We start from the raw sequence: 26,674 nt of genomic DNA on the forward strand, positions 1-26,674 counted from the left end.
TTTAAGATTCAAGCTCTTTGGTTCATAAAACATTAATAAATGGGCAGTGGATCAACACAGGAAAATTATTTGCCTTAAATTCCAACAATTGGTGTTTTAGCCACTCTACTGTACATGATGGGGATGTCTAGCGGGCTGTTGTACACTAGAGGGAGCCATTTCCAGCTCTATTTCTCCACTGAGTCAAACCAAAGCAGGGAAAGTGTCACAGCTAAAGAGGCCTTCACTGTGCCGTTTGTGCTCAATAAAGACACAGGACGCGCGTTTATTCCAGATATGTCAAGGTTTCATTTTTCTTTTTCAAAGAGGTGCATTTGTACAGTTGTCAAATACATACACCGACAAGGTTTCTCCATTGCTATAGAGGAAAGGGGTGGTGAGACACAGGGACTTGGTGAGTACAATATAGTACAAACAAGTTGGCTGGGAGCTGCTGCGGCCCCCCCTGCAGGCCAGGACTGTCCGTGCAGGTCTGTGCTGATGTCCGCTTCTCTGCCACCGTCGCACGGGCCAAAAAGTTTCATTATCAGTACTTGGTGTCACAGGTTAGCAGAGAAAACATCTAGACCGACTGGTTGCTAGCCTCAGGGCTGAGTGTTCAGAAGAAGAGGGGTGGGGGGGAATCAAATGAGCCACAGCTGACAGATAAGCTCCACCCGTCCGTGGCAGTGGGCAGGGGTCAGAGGTCACGAAGCGTACAGCCTGTCCCCCGCTGAAGTGTTTGCCGCCTTGCACAGAGAGGCAGAGCAAAGACGTTCGGTACACTGAAGAGTAATCCAAGCCATCTCCAGCATAATACACAGAATATCATAATAATAATTCATAGTTAATTGTCAAATAATGACATTTGTTAATCATCTCAAATTATATGTAATACATTTACATATCTTAGAACCCATATGAAACAGCCCACTATGTAAATTGATTGGGGTGACACTAAACTGTTTAGTGGGCCACTACAAGTATTTTTATTTTTTTTTCTTCTTTCTGCCTGAGTTGGTTATCCAGCGCTATGGACATTGACGACGTCATACAAAAAAAAAAAAGAAAAGAAAATGAAAAAAAAAGGAATCCTGATCGAATTCTGTTCACTTTTAAAACACGACAAAGTGCCAAAAACACATCCTTTTTTTTTTTGCAAAATGAAAGTACAAACATCAAGAAACAAAGAGCACACATGCCTTATTTTTTCTGATCGAAAAGTCAAAGCTCACACACCAACATTCATTTTATTTGTAAAATTGTGCAAGCCAATTTAAAAAAAAAAAAAGAAAAAAGACGACATTAGCAGTGTTCCTCCAGTGAGGAAGCTTGTCATAATAAACTCAACAATGACACATTCTCTACATAGTTTGAAGTCCCCTGACATTATATTGAGTGCTACAAGGAGACCAAAAACACAGAAAAAAAAAAAAAAAAAAAAGCTCCTGCACCAAAAAAGGTAATGCAAAATAAAAGCGAAAGGTTTGTACGCACCGTTTTCACACCGCGCCACCACACGGAGCTGCGCCTCGAAAAAAGACTCCTCGCTAACGCTGAATTGGAACTCAAAAAGCTGTGAACGAAACAGGACCTAACAGACGGCACGGCCCGGCTGGTGTGTGGCGGAAAAGATTCCAAACAAACCCATCAAAAGAAGGGATGCATTCCATGAGAGAGAGAAAGAAAAAAAAAAGGTTTTTCCTAGTAGAAAGGAACCAAGGAACCACCTAACACCTCGGCCCGTTGGACCCAAGAACGCGCCGGGCGCCAAGCGAGATGGAGCACAGACAGATAAACACAAGGTTACGGCAAGGTGATGTGCAAAAACTTAAACTGAACCATCTCTCTCTTTTTCATCCTTATTCACCCCCCACCCCCTTTTTTTTTCATCATTCTCATTCTCTCTGTCTGTTTTGAATGAATGTTACCCCCTAGGGAAGGAATCGGTCTGAGACAGAGGGGTTAGACCGAGCCCGTCCTAGGATTAGAAAGTGCTGAAACATTATCAAGTCTTTTACATCTACTTACATGTGCATCTCTGTTGGTTGGTTGTTTTTTTTTTTCCTTTTCTTGTTTTTTTTTTTTTGCTTTTATTTTTTCTTACAAAAAAAGTGGTCCCCACTAGCGATGAGGTTTATTTCTTTTCTTCTGTGGGTCTCACCTTGAACCGTGGAGGGTCAGGGTATACGATCTCACAGACAATTAGAGGAGATTACACTCCGTTACACACACACGCACTTGCCTCACACACTCGAAACACACGACATATGTTTCAAGCACACACACACACACTAGGGAGACATGACGCAGTCTCTCGCACACATTCGAATTGAGGAAGGCTGCAACGACAAAAGGGGAAAGAGACGAACTCTTCGTTGATTTTGTTTCACTCCACAAACATCCTGACTCTGAAGATGTGACACACACACACACACACACCATCGGACAGTAAAATACACAAGCCATTAACAAGGATGAGACACTGGAGTAGGACTATGCTACATTACACTTGGCACAGCGAAGATGTGGGGGGGGCAAAATGTAAGTATTGCACATTGTGGGACATTTAAGGGGATAAAAAGGGGTCGACTTGGGATCATCAGAACAAAATCAAAAACTACACCAAAAGGATGTTACCATGATGTGCCGTTCCCTCTCCTGCATTCACAACGCGTCTACAATTCAGATTGCTTTGTTTCATATAGTCTATAATCGAGCATGCATTTTCCACTTATAGTATAAACACAATGACCTGTATACATCATGAAAAGGAGACCGAATATCAAAAAGTGATGTCTAGAGGATGGGGTGGGGCTGGGGGGGGTCAGGCGGCCCAGGCCAGGCCACACTGAAAGGTAGCTAACGGTTGTCGAGGGTTAATCGATTGCTTCGCCTCAGGAAGAGGTGCTTGTGAGGCTGGCTGGCTATGATTGGGTACCTGAAACGAAGTTAACGAGGTCACTACGGGAGTCGTGGCAACGAGACAGACCCGGACAGACACACCTGCAGCGCGACAACAGAGCTCTGGCCGGCTGGGACAGCGGAGGTTTCGGGGGTTATGTTCAGTTACTGCATATACGAGACGCTTCCCTGAAAAAACTAGCAACTGGCGTTGCGACTGCAATTTCTGTTTAATATGTACTCTATGACAAGGGGAACTGGAGCATAAGCATCTTTAAAAAACATTTTCCAGTGAGTCTTTTTTTTTTTTTTTTCTCCGTGGGAAGAAAGGAGGAGTTGTTTTGGTTGCGGTGCTAGAGGAATATTATTCAATGTTTTATTGCAGAGAGCTTGAGTGGAATGACTCTGTGCGTGTGTTCCACTCACACACGAGCAGAGTGCCTGAATATTGTCAAACTATTGCTTTCTAAGTTTAACCGAGGCGACAAAAGTGTCACCTGGCTTTGGCTATAAATGTTTGTTGTTTTTTTTTGTTTTTTTTTGACATTAACCTGACGACCAGATGTTGTCGTTCTAATTTTTTTCATCCGTTGGGAAAGGGGGTTGGGGGGGAAAAAAAAGTAGACATTTACAAAACACACAGCCGCGAAACACACGGATTGCAAAACATGCGTGCCCACACACACACACACACACACACACACACACACACAGACCACTATTCCTACTACTGACATTGATGATGTTTCAATAGGAAAAGGAAGAAATGAAAATAAACGACTGTGGCGGCCTTGATCTCAGGAACCCTGTTTTATTATAAAAAAATAAAGCATTTTCAAATCTCATGTTGGGTCTAGTCATCCGCTCGCCATCACTGTCCCATCTGCCCAACTCTCCATCCATTCCTCACGCACGTGAGCACACATCCATCCCACCATCACCCTGGTAAACCCTCACCACCTGAAACAGCGTCCCGTGAAAATATGACTGAACCACTCCTTCTTCTTCTAGAGGCAACTGACGATGCTGCTGACCGAAAACACACTCCTGCCATATAACCCAGCACCTGAATACAGAGGCGGAGTAGAAAGCTCAACAGATATGCCTGCGTGACGCCACCTCCTCTCCACCCTCTCGACAGCACGACCGTGCCGGTAACCTGCGAGATGCTCATCTCACTGCTGTCCGTGCTCACACTGTGAAAACGTCTTCGCTGAGTGGCACCGGAAACATAATGAATCCCAGACCATGTGTGTCCACCGTCACCGATAAGATTTAAAGGTCCCACCCCGCAAGAAGTTTGAATTTCATGTCTTTTCGTATCATAAAGTGGGTCGAGGCGAATGATTGAACCTTCAGGGCCTCTGTAAGGTTGTGATGTCACAACTATACAGATACTGTATAAAATCTATACAGATTGTTCATGCCTACACCAACTAAATAAGTAAACTCTCCTTGTTTTCATGCCTAAATAAACTGAATAAACAAATTGACTGTTTTTCCTGCGTGTATATCTGGTGGAACCTGCCACCTTTTTTTGTAGGTTCAATCAGTGTTCTGAGGACTTATAGGAGATGTTATGAGATAAACAAATCCTTCTGACTCATTGCAAATCCTAAAATTCTGAATTTGAATTTCCCCTACAAAGCTTCACAGTGCCCCTTTAAAGCGAATTTTTATGTTTTTGAACATTAAAGCCTTTTAAAAAAAAAAAAAAAAAAAAAAAAAATTCTAACAGACACCCAAAACAAAAAGTGTGAACCTGAGAATGAGCGCGACATGGAACCTTTTAAAAACTGCCGATTTTCAATTACCCTTTCCTCGTATGTAAAAACTGAGAAATATCAGTGTATTTCAGTTCTATTTCTGGATCTTTTTTTTTTTTATATGCAGTGTCATCCAATAATCATCAGGTGGTACACACGACATTACACCTAAAAAAAAAAAAAACAAGCTGAGAAAAAAACAAGAACAGAGCTTTCATATGCAAGTAAAGAGCCTGTGAGAAGCTTTGCATACAGAGCTCTAATCATCGGGACAACCAAGCAAGCACATCTGTTGAGGTATCTGCTACATCTTAGCTGAACCCTAGTCCCTACACCCCCAGTTTCAAGGGCAGTAAAAGTGGACCAAATAAAGTCTCAATCATCTTCTTCATACAACTACAACCGGTATATCTTTAATTAAAGTCAGTAAATTCAGTAGGCAGGCACATGTTAAAATTCTGTTTTACAGCTGTGGTTATGTTCGTAAAAAAAAAAAAGAAAAAAGAAAAACTCAAATGTGATTTGACCTTAACTGCGCTGATGTAAAAACTTTTTTCCTCTAGTGCCTGTTGAGGAACAACAACCCTGGTCTCCTCCAGTGTGTCACGTGGTCTGGGGCTCGTGTCAGGACAGGGCCGTTAAATATTACGTCTCCACCTTTTTTTCCTCCCTCCTCCCGATGTGCAAATTGCAAGATTAACTCTTAAGTAGAAACACTGGACATTTAGCACTGTCTATATATCAAATGAGTACATCCTTTTCCTATACACAGTATACATACAATCATACACAGACTCACACGCGTACACAAACACGCCGCCAGAGCACTTGCCGTGCAACTGTACTGCTCTCAGTGTGCATTCACTTACTGAAAATGTCAGTCAACTAGTGTCTTTCCAGGAGGGACAATACGCACCAAAATCATTCATCTGCTCATCGACAAATACAGTACATATTACAGGTCATTGAGTTTCAGGGAAGGTCTGTACTGTTTTGTGTTTGTGTAAGCGTGTGTGTGTGTGTGTGTGTTTGTGTTTGTGTTTGTGTGTGTGTATGGACAGGACACAGACCGGCATCATGCACACTCTAGCACACGCACACTTACATTACAAATATATGACACCCTTCAAAACATTGTTGGGATATTTCAAAGCCTTTTTTTTCTTCCTTGTTACTTCTCATGCCAGATCTCAAAACTTTCAAAACACATTCCAATACTTTTCCCCTAACTTGTTGCATGGTTCGCTGGCTATACAAGTGCACATGCTTAAAACCCATTACATTTTCTAATTCCTTTTGTCGCCGTTATTTGTCCATTTATTTATTTTTTAATCTCTAACCATCTACTGACTGGAATTTCTCTCCACAACAACCATCCCTTTCTTTGTGATCCCATGGCACATCCCCTACCACGACCCCCCTTTCACTTTCCCAAAAGCTTCACCTCTTCCAAAGTGCTGCTGCTACTTTCCACCCTCGTCTAAATTTAAAAAGTCTAAAAAGAAACATACAGTACGGCTTAAAAACAGAGACAACAATTCTTTTTTTTTTTTCTTTGTTGGCTGTATGGTGAGTGTGACAGGTGTGTTAAGTGCTTTGAAACATCCTGACCCTCTCAGAACTGACATGCAAGACTCTCTCGGTTCCTCTCACACAGCCTCTCTCTGTAAAAAAATATAAAGAAATTCATTGAAAAACGATTGTATTCATTGTATGAAGTCTTCCTCTTAACATTTCGTTTTAAAGTGAAGTTTGCCAACCCAGTGTGTTTGCACTTGTATGTGTTAGGTTAGGGTATCTCACATTTATACATTAACATTGACCCACCGAGGTTTCGATCTAGGACTAAATTACCCCTGATTAAGGTTTTTGACAATCATTGAAAACAACTATCCAATGAGATAGAAGACGTGGGGTTCAAAAACAGAAAAAAAAGAAAGAAAAAAAGAAAATTTAAATGCTGAAGATGAAAGTAAAGACTCCACGGTCATCAAACTGAACAGAGTACGTTTTGTTCCCTCTCTATATTGTGTGGCCCACTGGCACTGCCAGTGACGTATATGAAGATGGACGATGCTGCTCTCCTTCATCCCACTGTAAGAAAAAAAAAGAAGACATCTGAAACCAGGGGACTGTGCAGTACTGACTGGCCGGTAGAGCCGTCACCACCTTTTTATGCCATGAATTGGCGAATTAAAAAGGAAACATTGGAGCCTTTGTTGTCACTCACTTGGCGTGATAAACATTTATCTGACACATACTTTGAGTTTTTAGTTTGGCCCTTGTCCATTCAGTTAACATGGAGAGGTCGCCTGTATTGCAGCTGGCCACCAGGGGGCGCTCATGATATTTTAGCAACACCTTTGGTGAGCTATCAGCAGCTGTTTTCTAGGTTGCAAGTCTTACAAACTTTGGAAATCTTACAAATGATCATTACACTGCTTCATGATTGATCAGCAACAGAAAAGGTGACAATCTGGAGAGACGTCAGGCCATATTTCAAGGTAAAACAACACATTCTTTCGCCTGTTAGTTAACGATAGCATTCAACCATTTCCTGGCTATTGTATTGTTATTAAAACAGTGTAGTTCGCGAGGAGGTTGCTTAATAATGCTAACCTTAGCTAACAGAAGCTAACATCAATGAGTTATCAAATGTTTTTGTAACTTGTAATATGGCCCCATGTTCCTCCAGATCCACAGTCTATTGTCATGTCAGCTGCTGAATAATCAGGAGGCAATAAATGATTACAACTGGTCAGATTCCTGACAAAAATGGCAGCATCCCATCTGAGCTTCCCACCCTGAGTGTGACATCAGAGGAAAATGGCTGCAGTGTGAATATGGTCTATGTCGTCCATCTTTATAGACAGTCAACTGGCACCACTTAATGACATCACTGGTCGGGCCTGGCACACCCTGACGACACTATGAATAGCACATAGCACGTTTTAAAATAAAGAGGTTTTCCAACTCCAATTCTGATTCCACTGATGAAACATTTCAGGATTTAGCCACAAACCCTCCATGCTCAGGATCAGCTGATGTTCTACCGCACCTGTGGCTCATTGTGGGAAAACCAGTGGCTCAGCAAGAGTTGGTGAGAAAAAAGCGTTTTCATCTAGACAGCCTCTCTTTCAGAGCACAGGGGGGCAGAGTCACTGTCAAGAAGCTAACTGCAAGCTAATTCGATTTAAAATTTACATAATGCGCACTGCCAGCCAAGTGGAGCCATCAAGCACTGCTACCGTGGGCCACACAGCCACCAGTTAACATTTAGCACACTCCACAAATCCCTCACCATAAGTCATCTTGTGAAAAACCACCAAAACGGCACCGATTGCTTGTGTGATATCAAATCCATCGATAAAAAAAAAAAAAAAAAAAAAAAAAGTGTTATAAACTACATGGACTTAATGTAAGATGAAACCATGTAGGGTAAGTTTACCTCTACAGTACAGTATTCAAGATAGAAAAATAAAAACAGAAACAAAACTTTAAAATCAAGACAAATGAAACATTAATGTGGGCATTCGTGTTTTTTTTTTTTGTAGAATCCTTTTATGTTTTTTGCTTCCAGATCCCAATGGTTATTTAACAATCCTGCTAGCCTTCACTTGCCAATATTCGACCTTCCCTCAATACTGACTTTCACCTCATGAGGGATGAAGGAGGGTTTGGGCAGGGTCAAGGGCGGCTCCTCCTCTGATTTTTCTACTTTCCGACCTTCGGGGGCAGACCATCTCCTCTTTCTACCCCCAGATGGCTTACTGGAGCCGGCTTCGGCGCTGTTGACCACCTGACCTTTAGAAACTCTTTCCCCAAACATGAGATCTCCATTTTCCACATTGTTGCCCCTTCCACTCCCGTTCCCACTTCCACCCTCCCCTCGCTGGCCGATGCCGTTTTCCCGCTCGCCGTGCCTGGAGCCTCCTCCACTGCAGCTTTGGGGAGCATCAGAGACAGCTCTGTGGGGTTTGAGGTGGCCGGAGGCTGGGACAGACGCAGGGGTGGCAAGCTCCAGGGGCTGAGTCTTCTTAAGAGAGCCATTCCGCAGGTTCTTGAGGGTGAGTGAAATACAAACATCACCCACAGAAAGCTTGGTGCAAGGCAGCTCCAGGAGCTGGGTGGTCCGGTCAGGGCAGCATGAAGACCAGCCTTGGCCAAAGACGAAGAAGGGGTACTCAACCAACACCTCCACACTCACCTGAAGGAGAGGGAATGATAGGAAAGACATATCAGCACAAAGACACATCTGTACTCTAACGAACCTAAACAGATTAAAAAATAACCCTCAAAAACTTCAGCTTATCTGCGTCGTCAGGACTGTGGTTAGATCACATTTGGTTGAAGGTCACAACTTGAAAACGTAAGAAGTAGGACGTACAGCTATTTGTGTTAAAAGTAGGGAGCAAAAGTAAAAATCAGAAAAATAAATACTCGAGTACTTTAACAAAGTATTTCCAAAGTGAGTATAGTTAATTACTTCCCATCTCTGCACTGAAGCCCATTCTTCCACAGAATAACACGCAGACGTCTCTCATGTCATATACTCAGAACTGTTCCAACTTATGAAGCGTGTGTTCATGTTCATGCACAAGCACAGAGAGATGGCTGCGTCAAAAGCGACAAGGATGTTATTTTTTTTTTTTTTGTCTAAATTTAGCCGAATGAAAAGACATTTTGTAACATCCTTAAAATCAGCGTGACAATTATGTAATAACTCTGATGGGGTTGTTAGAGGCACAGCTGGATATTTGTGGCATAGCTTTTTTGGAGAGGAAATACAATTCCCCCTTGGAAGAAATGCCTTAGTGACAAAAAGGGGCAATAACCTACAAATTCAGCCTTGTGATCCATTACAGAAAATCAGTGAAGATCCAGGTATAAATTCTTCTGCCTGAATTGCGTATTCAATTCTGCACTGTAACCTGCATTATCATTTGTATGTATGACAGAATAAAGAGATGCCTAGGTGAATGTTATGAGATATGACTGGCTGGAAAGAAACAAACCTGAAGAGAGAGAAGATGAAGTGAGGGAATAACTGAAATATTGCTGAGAGAATGAGAAGGTGGGAGTGGAGGAAGTTACTGACATGGAGATGAAAAGGCGAGATTACAAAGGGAGGGTGGGTTGAACAAGAGGAGGAGTGAGGAAGTGAGTGTGAAAGAGAACAATGTCAAGAACGATGCGAAGTGTAAGATGTATCAAACACCCTCTCAAAGCAAACGTCAGGCAATATTTTCCCTCCAGTATTATATAATTTTTGACTTCTCCGAGTAAGTCCTCCGAGTGTGGACTCAAAGCTGCTACCACCTCTCAGGATGGGAAAAAAAAAAAAGTAAGAAGAGCCACTGATGGAGTACAAGTGAGAAAGATAAGTCTTTGAAAGATTGTCAGCTTTTGTGGGGTACAGTATCAAAGAGCAGCCGGGGGCGGGAGAGATGGTTAGAGATGCGCTGTGTGGGTGGACGAGTCACAGCGTGGACAGATGAAATAGATTAACTGGCTTTAACGCGCACCCTCAAAGACAGTGAGAAGGCTGCGTGTGTGCATGTGTGAGTGAGCGCAAGCGTGTTTGAAGGAGTTCGGCGGAACCAGAGGCAGAAAATAGAAGGATAAATTGTAGCACGGTATTAGATGCTCGGAGATTACAGAGAGATCGAAGTTTGAAGAGGGAGGGTTCAATGTCAGAGTACAAAACATTATCTGGGGGCTTGTAACCTGAGTCTTATTCTAAATCGGCACATCAGGTATTTTACAGGAAATCAACAAACACTTCAAAGTATATCATATGGCAGTAGAAACGTGGTACCGTATCAGTGCGCTAATGTTCCTGGCTTGAAAGAAAACCTGATGAGTCGACTTCCAACAGTCGAATCTTTGAACTTTCAATACCAGAACACGCCAACGTGACATACAGATGATCATGACAACCATCCAAGTACATTGAACTAAATCACAGAGGGAATAGCAGAGTCCTGTGAGATTCATAATTATAGAGTCATTAATAAGGGAGCAGCTCAACACTTGCCATTCAACATTAATAACACCAGCTATAGTGTGTGCATGAAAGCCTTCTTAGGGAACTCGCTTGGCATTGCATTGTTCTTACGGTTTTAGGATGGAGTTTTAAAAGACTGAAAACATACAGTAAAAACAAGTTGAAAAAACTTGATAGAGGAGTTAAACAATTAACCATTAATGAAAGATTGTTGTCACTTAAACTTTTGCTGTCCAGCTAATCTTTTTAATTGGCAAAATTTATAATAGGTCCTGATATAAGCTACCAAGACAAAAATGTATTATCTTTGCAAAATCAAACTAAGAAAAGGCATTCAAAAAATAGTTTGACTTTCTTATACTCTACTGTCAGTTATAATAGAAACAATTAATAGCAACCCCATGTCTGTGCATTAACAATAGATGTTGCACTGGCAATCAATTTGCTCAGCATGAAGCCTGCTAGCGAGAGGAAACGACAACTTGCATGTATAAGTTTAACAATTAACATGTATCTCTAATCTGTGAAAGAAAACATAACAGGTTCTTCAGGAAGTCGATGCACACCTGTTATACCACATTTTGTACTTTTAATGTTGTTCTGCCTTCTTGTTAATATATGTCTAACTGTTCAGCTGAATTTAGAGTAACGATGTGCCCCCTTTTATAATGTTTTATTGATAACTAATGTAGCTGCGGGGAAGGTGATTAGTACTGTGACTCAGCATTTTCTGTTTCTTTTACCTTAAATTGTGTCTGTGCTAGGTTCAGTTTCCTGTCTGCCATTTGTACTGTTGATGCAGTAAAAAGTAATTCTAGAAAGTTACCCTTGTGTTTACTGAAGGACTTGACATTGTTAGCTAACGGCTACTCATTGCAATGTCAGTACGAACACTTCGATTTGGGTAAGGATCGAACAAACATGATTAAATCCTTTTTAAAGCAAGCTAGTAGACATGTTTTCCAACTTTGAACAGAGCCAGGCGCCGCTGTTCATGCTAAACTAAGCTGTTTGCCGATTAGGTACACTGTTAATGCACAGACACGAGTGTGATACCACTCTACGTTGTCCTTGTCTCTCACCTGTGCACGATGTTCACCAACAGAAAACTGAACCACAGCGAAGTTCGGTGAGGTGTGGCTCCCTTCAATGCGCTCCACTGTGGACGAGTCGATCTTCAGCTCGCTGCTGATCTCAGCACTCTGGATGAAGTCCTCTGTCTTCAGGTCCTCCACGCGTTTCAGCTCCCCATCAGCCAGCTGGATGATGGAGCCCTTGATGAAATATGGGGGGAGTGATGGGGGCGCCACAGTGCTGGATTGAGGAGAAGGAGCGGAAGGAGCGACCAGCCCCGGTGGAGCAGGAACAATGGGCAGATGAAGCTGGGCTTGGACCACTGCACCTGAAGTGGCCTGGTGATACGAGCCAGTGGAGGTTTCCAGAGTCTCTCCTTTGGGGGCAGTGGCAGCGATGTATGTGTGTGGGAGTGTGGTAGGAAACGTTGTTGCATGGGTGGATGAAGTTATGTTGGAGGTTACAGGTTCCAATGTCGTTACTCCACCTCCACTTACAGGGATAATGACCGGTTGGGCGCCAGGAATGAGTAAGTGTTGCTGTAAGCTGGTGTGGTAGCTGATTGGCGTATGCTGGCTCCCATTGCCCCCCGCGATGTAACCAATGATAGGCGGCTGTGGGTAGATACTGGTGGAGGGAAGCCCCATTGACAGCGACTCTGTAGCGTTGTGGGTGGTCTGGATAACGGTCTGGGGTGACAGTGTGCTGACAGCAGCTTTCAGGCTGTTGACACTTAAAGGGGGTGGAAAATTGAAAGAGGAGGTGGTGTTGGAGCAGGAGGATGTGCGATTGACAGGCTTGCCCAGGATGATGCCACCCTTCTCCAGGTGTGTGGGGGCAGACGTTGTCAGCTTCTCAGGGCTGGCTCTAGGTGGAACCATCTGGTGGTCTCCATGACTGTTGGGCATAAGCATGACAGAGGTTCTCAGCCCTGAGGGATCATGAGTAGAGTACTCTGATGGCATAACCAGCTGGCGGGCCTCGTAGGAGGACAAAGAAGAAGTGATGTCTCGTGATTTGCCCCCATGCTTAGAGAGGTTGGACTCCGGGGACACCCCAAACCGCCGGCCCCTTTCCAGCTCTCCATTGTGGAGCTCTCTGGGTCTGGAGTTGACTTCCTCTTTCCTGGTGTGTCCGTCCGAATACTGCACCACAACCTGGGACATCCCATGTCCCAAAGCGTGGTGGTGGTGCAGCGAATGGGGAGGAAGGTGAGTGCCTCCTTGGTGATGAGGTGACGGCACAGTCCGTGGGGAGGTTGACATTTGAACATGGTGTGGAGCGAGATCTGTTGGGGGTGGAGGCATGGAGGTACGCTCTATGGACGCTCTCTGCTGGTCATGTTTGGAGGCATGTGAAGGAGCACAGACTGTCTCTGTGTGTGAGGGTCTCTGTGCGGCCAAAGAGGAGGAGGAGAGGGGTGGAGGTGGAGGAGGGGGTGGAAGCAGTTGAGGGGAGATGTAGCCTGTGTATGGGGCAGTGTAGGGTGAGGCTATAAACTGCAGGTTGGGTGGCAGTTGGGTGTAATGGACAGTTCCTCCAACTGTGGACTGTGACAGGGGGGACGTATACACTGTGGGAAGAGATGAGACTAGCCTCAGTGAGGAGGAGGAGGAGGAGGAGGATGAAGGGTCTGATGTGGAGAAGATGGATTTGTACTGGGGCCCATCAGACTGACTGGAGCTACGATGGCCGCCCACGCCACTCTCATTCCCACCGGCCACACTGGCGAGCCAGGCCATGTTCTCTGTGCGCTGGCTGTCAGAGGCCGGTGGCATGATGGGTGTGCGGTTTTCTGATGGTAACGTGCATGAGGGGATCTCCCTCTTCTTTGGGGGCAGACATTCATTACTGCGTTCCTGGTTGGACTTCATGCTGACTTCGCCTCACGTCCCTCAACTGTACTTGCGTTACTTTAACTGGACTTCAATAGCTCTACCTTTCCTTTTGTTCACTCTCTCTCTCTGACTTTCTATCTCACTTTCTTTTCTCTTTTTCTCACTTTTGATGAGCTGTCCCTTGTCTATCTTTAATTAGCTACAAATTAACTTTCCCAATCTTTTCACTTTCTGTCCAGTTCACCCAAGGCCGCTGAATCAGGTCTTTGTCTTGATTGCAATGCAAATCCAGGCCCTAACAAGCAGGTGAGGAAGGATTTAAGATGGAGATGAAGATATGGAGGGGTGGTTAGAGGGGAGGGGGTAGGGCGATCTGTTTGGTCCAGGGGTCTTTAGCGCCTGAAGGGTGAGCTCAGTGTGGTGGGGGAGAATGTCACGACGTCACACCTGCTGCTGCCGCCGAGGACGACGGGGGGCCGAGTGCGTCGCACTTCATGTGGAATCATTTCCCTGCAAAAGCAAGCCTGCTGACACCCAGCACAATCCTGCGGAAGAGAGAGATAGGCAGACTGTTAGGAGAAGGTGTAAATCTCACACAGATGATTAGATAAATACTCACAAATTTAAGGCCATTTATATTTCCCAGCACTGCACGAGTGCATCAGCTATTTGTTTTTCAATTAAAAAATTAAATAACCTGACACATCAAGTTACCCAGTGCACCTCATCATACAGCAAGTATGACTGGTCTGGGTTACAGTGCCACAAAGGCACTCTCAAGCACAACAAAATAATAGAAAAAATACTTGCTGATCATTGGTTATCATAAAGTGTTTTTTCTATTGTTTTATTCAAAGGGGCACCATTTAACAATTTGTAGTAATATATATGTATTAATCTCTTTTTTATTGCCCATATCAGAGTGGATTACAATGTGATATGAAACATTAGACCCTCCTAATCTTTCTCCCATACAAGCCTGTGGATATTTTGCTGAAGTTGTTTAATGCTTCTGGACTGTGCATTTCTTTGTAAAGGACTTGGGTCAGATTTCCTTCAACAGTCCAAAGGATGTGCCTTGTCTGAGTGCCTCTCTCTGCTCCCCAGCAGTAGCTAACAGAGAGCGACAGTGGCTAACATTTTAATTAATCACAATATACCAACTAGAAGTAGCCTAGATCAGGTTTTGTAACCTGTTTTGGTACTAGGACTGTGTGATATGGACAAAAACATGGAAACCACAAGACACGTAAATGAAAAATGAGGCATTTGGGCGCCAAAGATGTACCAAGATATTCAGGAGCACAATCAAAGACAGGAAACTATGGAGCTATACATTCATTGCCAGCAAGGTCGGCAAACAGACCATGAGCCAGCAAACTGCAGACACTCTGCAACAAAATACTGAGGAGAGCAAATATGTGTACAAGACCTGTGTTTAAAGGGAATTCAAGCTGTTTGAAAGATGATTAGAGGCCATGAGCTGATGAAATGGTGCCCTCCAGCAACAGACTCAGGAGGTGAACTTATAATCTGCAGTATCTCCTTGTAGGTGGGCTGATTAACCAGCCGTTATGTAAAAATGTGCATTACATTTCGTTATGAATTAATTCATGGATAAAAAAAGTTATTAAATATGCCATACATACTCAAAGATGAAATGAAATAATAATGAAATTCCATACAGGAATTTCTATTTTGCATGAGTTACTGGTGACTGAGCTGTCAGTAGAAGTAATATAAAAAACAAAAACTTGACGAATGATCAAATTCAAAGTCTTGGGTCTCCAGAGCGTATATTAAAATTAGTTGTTGTTGTGCCACCATGCAGCTATTTGATGTGATTTTTGGTGCCTCAACAGTGGGTAAGCAAAATAATTGAAGCGGAATATCAATAATCCAAATAGTTCCTGTGGGTTTCCAGAAGCTTGCACCACCACTAATAATAGTAGAAGAAGTTTCCAGCACCTGATGTACTTGGACTTCTGATAACAAGCCTGTACTGTATTCAATAAAGTATGTGTGAGTGCGCACCACATGTGTGTGTGCCATCTGTTAGCAAGGACCCCCTGCTGCAAAAGATAGAAAGCTTGGTGTGAATCTCATAAATAATGTACAAGCATGTCAGGCACATGTACCCACCCATCCACCCCCCCACCCCCACCACACACACACACACACACACACACACACACACACACACACACAGGCACAGACCATCTTGCTTACTCAAACACTGACACCTGGGCATATTCAATTATGCTGACACATGTTCTTTTCCTGACACACAGCACAACTTCACCCACAAACACACACTCTCTTTTCCAAACCAGTGTGCAAAGGCAGCACACACACACACACACACACACACACACACACACACACACACACACACACACACACACCAGCTCAAGTGTACGTGCAACTTCAAGACTTAAAGACATTTGCACATTTGAGAGAGGGCAGAGTATCAGTTGACCAATGCACCACAAACAAAAAATGTGCAGCTAGCAAAGCTGTTGTTACAGCAACAACTGGCCAACTGCAATACAAAGTGTGTCACTGAGTGTGTTCTATGCAAGAACTACCGCAATAAGACCAAATGAACCGAAAGGAAAAATGGGAATATTTAGCATAAATTACAGCAAAATGAATACATGAATAAGCCGAGTCAACTAAAAAGCCAACCACGAAAATATAGGCTGTTCACATTTGGTATTACCATCCGTCCAGAGTGATAAGATCATAAGTTGACAGCTATAAGCCTGTCAATCCACGACACAATCTGTCAATGGCATTAAATTTGTCTTGAAAATAAACACATCGCTGGAACAAACGGATGCAACATCTTTTACACAACGAAAGAAGTATCTGCAGTATCTGAACACGGAGGCCAATAATGTGTTGAAGACAGCCTTTCACAATTTTTATAATGTTTTTCCAAATGCAACAAGTCTCAAAATTGAGCGTTTTTTTTGAAGGGAGTCTAGGGACTTTACCAACGGACAACAAAAAAAGCAGGCTATTAGATACTGTTCACTGTATTTGTGAAATTTGACATGTTTACCATCATCAAAATGTGCAAATGGTGAAAACACTTCAGACATGAAACGGACAGGCTCGTACAGCGATGCCTCAAGATACTGACATTTATATGGGAGAAGAAACAACTAAATGTATTACATTTAATGCTGAATTTACAAGAAGGCTTGCATAATCTGAAAAATCATCTAAGTTTAGTTTTGCAAAGTCTGTTAAGTTCCTCCTCGTACAACAACTCTTAAAATCGTGCAATTTGAAAAGGAGTCTCAGGATGTTGTGGTTAGTTGTTCAACGGTTGGCTGAAACAATCATTGTTGCTAAGATGGGCAGGTTAACAAAGCTCAAGTACAGAAATGAGACAGGGAGTAGTACCTTATGCCTGCTTTTGCTTGTTGTTTCTTGGAGGATGTAAGTTGAGTATAGGCAGTCCTTCAGTGTGGCCCAAAGTGGCCACATGCAGGACCGATCACCTATGTGTCTTGGGAGTGCGATCAGATCACTCAGGACGCATGTTGGCACCAATGTGAACAGGGCCTTCGAACATCTGAAAGGTATTCAGTCACCTATAACATGTGAAGTCCCAGACTATAGTTTCTATTCTGAACTTAATATAGAAGGCATACCTAAACATCATCCAGATGTACAATGTTGGACTGAACAATGTGGAAATTCACCTTCATCCAGGTTTATTTCATGATATTTTTTATCTGTTAAAGAAGAAGAAATGGAACTGTGCTTGATGTGGCCTCCACCTTCGCTCTCTCTAGCCGGCAAGTCATCTTCAAACTTGACATAATGAAAACCTCTTGCGTGACATCATTGCACTAGATTGAAGCACTTATTATTGGACATTTGGAAATACAGGGAGTCTGTAGACTTGGCGCAGAATGGAACACTTTGGTTTGGTAACATCATTGAATGTAAAACTGCAATTGTTGCTGACTGAACTCATGCTAGACTTCATAACACTGCCTCTTTTGGAGACGACTCCGACCCTCTGATCTCTGTAGATGCAAAGCCACAAAAGATTTAATCCTTCAACCAGAATGATGGGGTCAACCTCCGAAGGCTCATTCAATAATTCCTGCAGAGAGACACTAAGTGCACCCACAGTGTGTTAGTGTGTGTGTGTTCTGTAGGACGAGGGACATCTTGCATCTCACGCACATTCCCGTGATTTAAGAAGTGTCGCAGTGCTACTATACACAACTGCAGAGACAGGCGTAGGAGTAAACACACATGCAAATTCACATGCACATATAGTACAAGAGTCCCCCGTGCGCGCTCACACACAAATACACACACACACAGTGTGTTATGGTAGTGAGCGCACGCGCACACATTCTCAAGCGCGCACCATCTGTTCAATCAAGCAGGAATGACTCAGAGGTGTGCTGAGAGGTACTGTTGATCGGTGAGGTTTTAGCACTGAGATGCAATCTTCTCCGCCTCTCCCTCCTCTACCTCCACTCCACTCCTCTCCTCTCCTGCCTCAGCCGGCCCACTTCTCCTTCTTCATAACTTTGTTCTCAATTATCATTCTTCCATCTAATGGTTTTATGTTCCTAATCGTCTGTCTACTAATGTCTCTGCCTCTTGTCTCACATTAATCTCCTCCGTGTCTCTCTACTGTACCACATCTCAATAGCTGTACTGTCTGCGCCGTGGCATATAACAGTATGGACGGATATTCAACAAGCCCTCGCTCAAACGAAAAACTTCGAGATAAGAGGAGCATTATGTGTCTGAGAGCTCTCAGATTAGAGACATTTCATATCAGCTGTCACATCAAACACTGACAGTGTACATTCTGCGGCAGATCTCTTCATGCTGCCATCCATGAGGGCTTTTATCTTCAGAGCGTCACTTGTATAACTCTGGCTTGTGAAAAAGGTTTCTGAGAGCACCAGGAGGAATACTCTCCCGGTACACATACTATATGCAATTGTGCAATGGGATGCAATGTACCACTGTGACAGACAGAATGCGTAGGAAGCGTGGTAAGGCAAGCAACATATCATATCATATCATATATACTGTAGCCTATGGTGTAGTGTCACCTTCATGATCAAAGTGATGAGTAGAAACGTAGAGTTGGTGGGAGATCAAGAGGTTCCCAGAGACACACTGCTGCCTCTATAATTATCTCACTAATCGTATTACTATAATATTTCTATAGTCATTGTGCTGTTGTCATTGTGTCAATGTGCTGCTGAAAATACACACAAGAACAAAGTCATCCTTGTAACACAATATCTCAGAGGAAACAGTTGTAGCTTTTATAACCATCACCAAATAAAAATGAACAAATCACCTACTGACAACTGCTAGAATAAAAGTGTTTTGTCATCTTGCTTGGCTGGTGATCTATAAGACGGGGACCTCAAATGATACAATATATAGGAACTTGAGCCTTAGAGCAACATTATATTGGCAGTTTGTGCGATTTGGCGCCCTCCACAGTTTCTCAGTGCAACACCACTCTCGTACATGTCTGTGACAGTCTGTCAGACGTAATGTAGGTGCCAACAAACAACAAAACCCACCAATGTTACATGCTTAAGTAGGCAAGTATACAACACTGTGATCCTATGCCTTACAGTAAGTAAGTGATAAAGACAGAGTCACCATTCACCCTTTCACCACACCAAATCCTGAAGGAAATATCTGACTTTTTTTTTTTTTTGTGGCTCATTTTTCTGCCAGCTGTTTGGTGCTGGGCAGTCAGCTACAGTGGGATTTTAGAACAGCTGTGTGCTGTGAATGGAGGCAACACTGATAAGGAAAAAAGTGAAAGAGGCAAACATTCTCCGATAATTACCTCCATCAAGGAGGATATGTTGGTTCGTTTGGTTGGCCGGTTTGTCATCAGGATTTCACATAAACTATTGAATGGATTTGCAAAGAACTCGCATGGAGGATGGGTCCTGGCACTGAAGAGAACCCTTTTACTTTTGGTGCAGATCCAAATCGATCATTTTCTTTAACGTTGCAGTGTTGAACGTTTTTTTGTCATTTCTCAGGGAATAAAGCATAAATCTTGACGAGATAAATCCGGTGTACTTAGGTGGCTGGCATCTATGACTCAGTGCGATTTGATGCAGACCCAAATAAAACTCTGGATCTAGCAGATTTAAATATGTTTTATTTGATATTGGATTAGGCCTGAACGAATTAAAGGCTGTTGGGCCTGAGTTATGCATCCCACTGAGTACTGAGTCTACTGAGTTTACTGAGTCATTAGAGCAGATTTAACACAAATAAAGGGGAGATACATACATACAATTATTGAGTTTGGCTTGGGTCCCTTTTCTTCTACTTTGAGCTGAAGTGTCAGAGAGTAAAAAAGAAAGAAAGAAGTGAAAAAGACTCAATCTCACTCTAAACCCCTCCGCTGAGACTCCACTACATTCCCTCCTTATTAACCCCTTCCGGCACACAGGCTGGGAAACTTCAGTATTTCGAAGAATAGAACAGCAGCAGCAACAATTAGCGCAGAGGAGAATTGACAAAGGGACTTGAGGGAGGGATACAGAGGGGCCGGACAGTGAGGAAGAAGGGAGAATGGAGGTTTGAGAGTGAGGAGAAAGTCACATGGGAGAGAGAGAAAGAGAGGCGAGCTCAACTGACCTACATTGCAAAAAGAGAGAGAGCATTGCTTCACTGAAACTGACACTCAAACACACATTCACTAAAAAGCTGTCACCTGAATCGTGCTGAGTTTGCAGCGTGTACGTGCCTCTGTGTGTGTGTGTGTGTGTGTGTGTGTGTGTGAATGTGTGTGTGTGTGTGAGCGAGTGAGTGAATGTGAGTGGATATCAGATGACCTGTAACCCAAGCCGTCTGTCCTCCATGTGTTTTAGTCTCACACACACACACCCACACACACATTCACAAACACAATGATCCGCCTCACCAAGTCTGTGTGTGTGTGTGTGTGTGAGTCAGTAACCTGAATCATTCACTCACGCACTATACTATTGTCCTTCTACGGTCAAAACAGAGAGTGTGTGTGTGGGCTATGTCACCCTTTTATTCCTTTCACACACGCCCACACACAGGTACATATAGTAGACTTATTTTTCTTTCTTTCGCACGATAAATGCGAAATACTCACAGTGATGTTTAAAACCCTGCAGGGAGATTTAACTGATCTTTCATGTATCAATTATGTATATAAAAAAACAACATGTTACAGTAATACACATCAAAACCACATACACTCTAATTGCTTCGTTTAAATTATATGTCAATCTATAATTTATAAATCCTTTTAGTTTACTCAAGCGGCAGTGGAGTGCTTTGTGGTCATAGGTGCAAGTGCTACAATAGTATGGCTAACAATATTGTCGTTATGGTTGTTTCCAACAGTTGTCAGATAAAAATGTCAAAATGTCAGATATCAGTTCCTTTTCAAATTCATGAACATTTTTTTGTATCTGCCCCAAGGACCTTCATAAGACATATTCTTAGCACAGTGGTCTGTTGCTGTCTGTCTAAGTTCATTAAGAGCAACAAAAAACTGTAAAAATTGCTACATTGCTAGTGTGTGTTTGCATGCTTGGCCCATAAAGAACACGAGGAAGCTACATGGACACTTGACACACGTTCAACCCGGCAGCAGAAAAGATCTCTGCAATCGCCAAAGTTTAAAGGTGGACCAGTTCAGTATCCGCCCAAAGTATCTGGCCAGAGTTTCTGCCGAACGTCATGATGTCCCTTTGACCTTTGACCTTTTGGATATAAAATGTTGTCACCTATTAAGTGTTTGTGTGAGTTATGGCCAAAACTCTTTTTTTTTTTCCCCGAGAGTCACAGCTACCTTGACCTTTGACCACCAAAATCTAATCAGTCCATCCAAGATGAGGTGTGCGCCAAATTTAAAGAAATTCCCTCGAGGCGTTTCTTGAGATATCGCGCTCACGAGAACGGTAAGGACAGCCTGAAAACATAATGCCTCTGGCCGCGGCTGTCACTGTCGCTGGGGGGCATAGAAATGGATGTGTGTGGGCTACATATGTCTGTTGTATTTGAGTGTGTCTGTGTGAGTGTGTGTGTGTGTGTGAGTGTGTGTGTGTGTGTGTGTGTGTGTGTGTGTGTGTGTGTGTGTGGGACTGTGTGTGCGTGATTGCCCAGTCATAATCATAATCATGATCAAAGGGATAAGTCCAACGTGATGTGTTATCTCACTGCTAAATATAGTCCAGCTGGAAAGTACAGTGTTGCTGCAGGCTTGTACTTCTCTGTCTCTCTCCACTTCTCTATTTCTTCCTCTACGTCCCCTCTGTAGCTCTCCGCCTATGTGCTTCTTCATTAGTGTGGGTGTGTGTTTGCATATGTGCGCACACGCGCGTGCACGTCACGGGGCCCTTCGCCAGACTGGGAACTCTGACAAGGCTGCCACTCTCCACTAGTGATTACACACAAACAACAACAAACACACACACACACACAGGAGTATGGTCAGATAGTGAGGGAGTAATGGAGGACAGATGGAGACAGAGAGTTGGAGAAGCAAGGGGAAGGGAAGAGGGAGGGAGGGAGGGAGGGAGGGCAAAGGAAGGAAAAGAGAAGCAAGAGCTAAGAGTTACACAAACAAAGAGAGACGGCGATGGAGAGACACAAACGACTGTGAGAAAAAAAGAGAGAGTCTCTTTCAGAAAACAAACACTTAAGCAGCGTTGCATGACTTGCACTTTCTCACCCCTCGACAACCCTGAGGTTGGGGCGGGCGGAGGGGGAAGAGGGGTGGGGGGGTAGACACACAGACACACAGTCAGGGAGAGCCTGAGAAAGAAAGGAGCCAATGGGAAGCAAGGAATGAGAGAAATGTGTGAGGAGAGGAGAGAGCGAAGAGGCAGAGAGGGGGATACACTTCAGGAGGAACGGGAGAAACAAGTGACGACGATTGTACAGGAAAAACTAGGGCAGACGCAGTACGCACTAACAAACGACATACTGTGATACAACAAGAAAAGCGTTCGGGACACACACACACACGCACACACACACACACACGCCGACTCCCTCTCTCTCTCATCTCCGCACACACACTTCATTCAGGACGAGCGCAAAACTGCGTGAAGTGTACTTACCAGGGTAGCAGGAGTAGCCCACTTCTGCAGCATGCTCCCTCTCCCCCTCTCATTCCTCTCCTCCCTTAACTTCTCCTCCTCTCTCTCTCTTCTGCCGTGTCCCTTGTACGGCACCCTGAGTCTCTCTCTCTCTCTCTTTCTCTCTCTCTCCCTCTCTCTCTGTCTCTCTCCCTCTCTCCCTCTCTCTCTGTCTCTCTCCCTCTCTCTGTCTGTCTCTTTCTCTCCTCCTCGGGCTGAAAATCCCGAACAGATTCAGGGTACTTGTGCTACAAACTGCTCCCTGCCTTTCTCACTCCCCCCCCCCACCACACACACACACACACACACACACACACACACACACACACACAAACACACACAGCCAAAAGTCCTCTCCTAAATCTTGACAGCGAGGCAGGAAGCTCCCTCACTACCGCTGATGCACAGCACTCAGGTGATCTCACACACACACACACAATACACACACACAACCACACACGAAATTGGTAGCACACACTTGCACACGCCCACAGGGAGGGAGTCCCGCATGCAGAGCTCCAACGTGTATTATGCAAGGGGCTGAACGCGAGCCAGAGCTCTCACACTGTCTGCCCTACACACACACACGCACACACACACACACACAGGGCCCCTCCCACGGTTCGCTCGGCCAACTTCATCAGGTATTCATTCAAAAAACACACACACGCCAGCTGGCTGCACGCCCAGAGACCGCTTACAAGCAGCGAAAGAGAACGAGAGAGAGGAGAGGGAGGGAGAGGGTGGGAGGTTGTTTCAGTGAGAAGGGCAGAGAGGGGGAGTGTGGGAGAGATAAAGAGGGAGGGAGGGAGTGAGTGAGGAGTAGAGATTAGAGCGAGAGAGAGAGAGAGTACATGAAAGGGTGACACATGGGCAACTCCAGTACACACACAGATATGCATGTGTTTCGAGGGCTGGGACGACAACTAATCTGTCGCTTTTTATCTCAATTTATCGATCAATCGGGATCTATAAGACGTCAGCCACAGTTTCCCTGAGGCACAAGGCGACGTTACTCAACTTGTTTGTTTTATCTTACCGACAGTCTCAAAGAAAAGATGGTCAATTCAAAAATGTTACAAAACATCAGAAAAAGGCAGCAAATCCTCACACTTGAGAAGCCGGAAACACAGAGTGTCTGGCATCTTTTTTTGGTAAATGTAACACAAATCATGTCAGGATTACATGGATCATTGTTACACATGTCCATACATAAAGTCAGACATACCCCAATTCCTATAAATACACTAACTGTATATGATATGCAAACAAAAGCAACATCAGAACCACAACCTACTGTATGCTCCCCCCCTTTTTTGGAGATATAGTACTGTACAGTAGGTGTCACGCTCAGGCTGCATGTCCCATTTTCCACCACTAGATGTCACAACTGATCCCCTCACTGACAGTGTACAGCAGTCTATTTCCGTTAGTTAGCTGACCTAGTTAAAAGACCATTTGAAAGTAAATATAGATGAAATGTGCTCCTCAATGCTAAGAGATGTAGCACGCACAGGGAAGAAGTGAGCACTCGCTCGTGAGATGTTAACACACACACGCACATACACACACACACGCGCGCGCGCATGTGCGGTCTTGTAATGATTCCCACAGGACTCAAACGTTCTAAACATGCACCAAAACGCACATCCTGTTTGTGTTAGTCGGCCTTCCTGTCAGCACGATATCAGCCCTGGCTGTTCAACATTGGATATTCATGGAGAGTTTAACTATTGCGAGGCAGGAGGCCTTTTGCAAAAGTTTGCTTTCGATGTGGTGAAGAGGACGAAAAGAACATACAGAAGGAGCCCGGAGAGGCTCGGCCGGGTAAGAGGATTAAAAAGTGGTAATCTGAGAGTTCTTTTCTGCACATTTTTTAAATTTTATTTTGGGAGGCATTTTTGGTGATAAGCACCCTGCAGCTCTGGCATTTTTGAATGTGTAAATCAGGTAGTGTACAGTGTACGATGCTGATGATGATTCCCATCTCAAACACCATGTTGGTGTCCTTTTCTGCGCACTTATTTCCGAAACTGTTCTGATGTTGCTTGTTATTGTTGTTGTTGAAGATATAGTTCCTGATTTGTCATAGCGCTGTGCCCCAAAAAATCACAACATTTCCTTCCTGTTTGGAAATGCAACCACCTACTTTTGGAAATTATAACATTACCCAAGCGTGTCTCTTCTCACCAGTTTGTCTTGTACATATTGCAAACAAACCTTTGCTTCACTCTTCAACGCAGAGTTAGAAAAGAAAGTGATCTGATTCAAAAGAAAACTTTATTGCAGTCAGCGGAGACTGAGAGAAAAACCAGACGAGACTCAGCTGTTTCACAGTTGCTTCTGTTTTGTCTGGTGACCTCAACGGCGCAGAGAGAAAAACCTCACCTGTTGCCTTGGCAGCTAATTGGAGCCCCTCAGAATTTAATCATAATTCATTTGTGTGGGTTTGTTTACAATCTGCCGCCGAGTGAAAGCAGTGTGAGAGCGAGAAAAAGAAAAAAAAAAAAAGGAAGAAAGTGGGCGTAAAGAACAAGCACAAAGAGTCGAGAAAAGAGGAAAATCAATCGTGAGAGACTGCACATATTTTTTGAATGGTTATTTTAGTTTTTGTCTCCACGAATGTCTTTGTTCGCCTGGCCCGTCTCTGTTTCTCTCGATCGTTTTCTGAAAACACACAAACTTCCACCTTCCAACAACAAACCCATACCTTCGACCCGCATAAATATCACATTTTCTCCGCTGTATAACCACTTCAACCCAGGACCCTGTTTTGGTTGGAGGGTAACAGAAATAGAAACTATGAAAATATCTCAAATGTCACCACTTGATCATAACTTGCCAATATCAAGTGTCACTCCTACTGCAAAATCCTTATTTTATTGTTCCAATGCTTAATAATCTCTGCATAAACTTGTCACCTCCTCATAATTTACACCTCTACTCTATGACTGATGGAATTTATGTGAAATAGACGAAAGCACAGAGTCTCTTAGTTACTTAATACAGCTGGAGAAGAACATGGACATGCTTGTTTTTTTTCCCTTATATGTATACTGTTGTATGTAAAAACATATTGAGTATCTGTATGAGATAAACACCAGCCACTGAAAACAAATCCTCACCTTACCTTAGTGCAGAAAATCATTATTATTATGCTTATAATTTAGCGATGGCCCACTAAGCAGATGCAGACGTAAATACAATGCCACAGCACTTAGTCAACAGCTCGTGTCATGTGTAAATAATCAAAGTGCCATCTGAACGGCCACCATCATAGATGTACTCTAGCCCTAATCTTTTGGGATAATTTTGTTTATCATCGCCTCCACCTGGTTTCCTTCTGGGGTCTGTGTTGCTCCCTGCTTATTATATATTTTCACATTTTCGCTTGTGCCTCTTACTCATCAGGAGGCGAGAGAAAGGGTGAGAAGTGGTGAGTACTAAGAGAACTCCACACGATGCTCCCTTTAGGACAGCGGTACGGGCTGCAGAGCAATTGCGACTGCAATTTTAACTGCAATGACTATTTGTAGATGGCCACAGATGGCAGTGCCATGGACAGGCTGTTTGAGGAGCAGAACAAAAATGAATGAATGAATGAATGGATGAAAGAAAATTGATGAATAGGGTTAGTTCACGCCAAAGGAGTGAATTATTCTATAGGCCTATTCTTTCCTGAGAATTTACAGTACAATTAAGAGCATTTAACAGAAAAATGCCCTTGTACTTCACTCCTAATGTTGTTATGCTCTTTCTTTGAAAGTCATCAGAATGCTGGAAACAAAGTCTTAGAAAGTAATTTTTTTTCTCACGCTGGTTTCTGAATCCTCCCTATTTTTGAGGTCTTGACCCAATGCTTATATCGAATTTGAACTCCTTTATCATTCAATACACTTGACTGATATCATCATGTCTATTTGAATTTGCCAGGATCGATTAAGTGAAATT

General features: G+C 43.6%; 1 protein-coding gene across 3 annotated transcripts in view; it reads right to left on the reverse strand.

Moving 5' to 3' along the window:
* Positions 1 to 264: 264 nt before the first annotated feature.
* atxn1a (ataxin 1a) overlaps positions 265 to 26,674 on the reverse strand; it is a 99,513-nt gene continuing 73,103 nt past the window's right edge. For 2 of the 3 annotated variants that reach the window (XM_037093332.1, XM_037093333.1), the window contains 2 exons: positions 11,739 to 14,113; positions 265 to 8,856 (listed from right to left, as the gene is read on the reverse strand). In XM_037093332.1, the coding sequence (XP_036949227.1) occupies positions 8,263 to 8,856; positions 11,739 to 13,604 (2,460 nt within the window). In that variant the 5' untranslated portion in view covers positions 13,605 to 14,113 and the 3' untranslated portion in view covers positions 265 to 8,262. Of the gene's footprint in view, positions 8,857 to 11,738; positions 14,114 to 22,705; positions 23,103 to 26,674 lie in introns of those variants that run through there. The other variant, XM_037093334.1, reaches the window with a different exon arrangement.

Source organism: Acanthopagrus latus, chromosome 3, assembly GCF_904848185.1.
Source record: "Acanthopagrus latus isolate v.2019 chromosome 3, fAcaLat1.1, whole genome shotgun sequence".
In the NCBI taxonomy this organism is placed as follows: Eukaryota; Metazoa; Chordata; class Actinopteri; order Spariformes; family Sparidae; genus Acanthopagrus; species Acanthopagrus latus.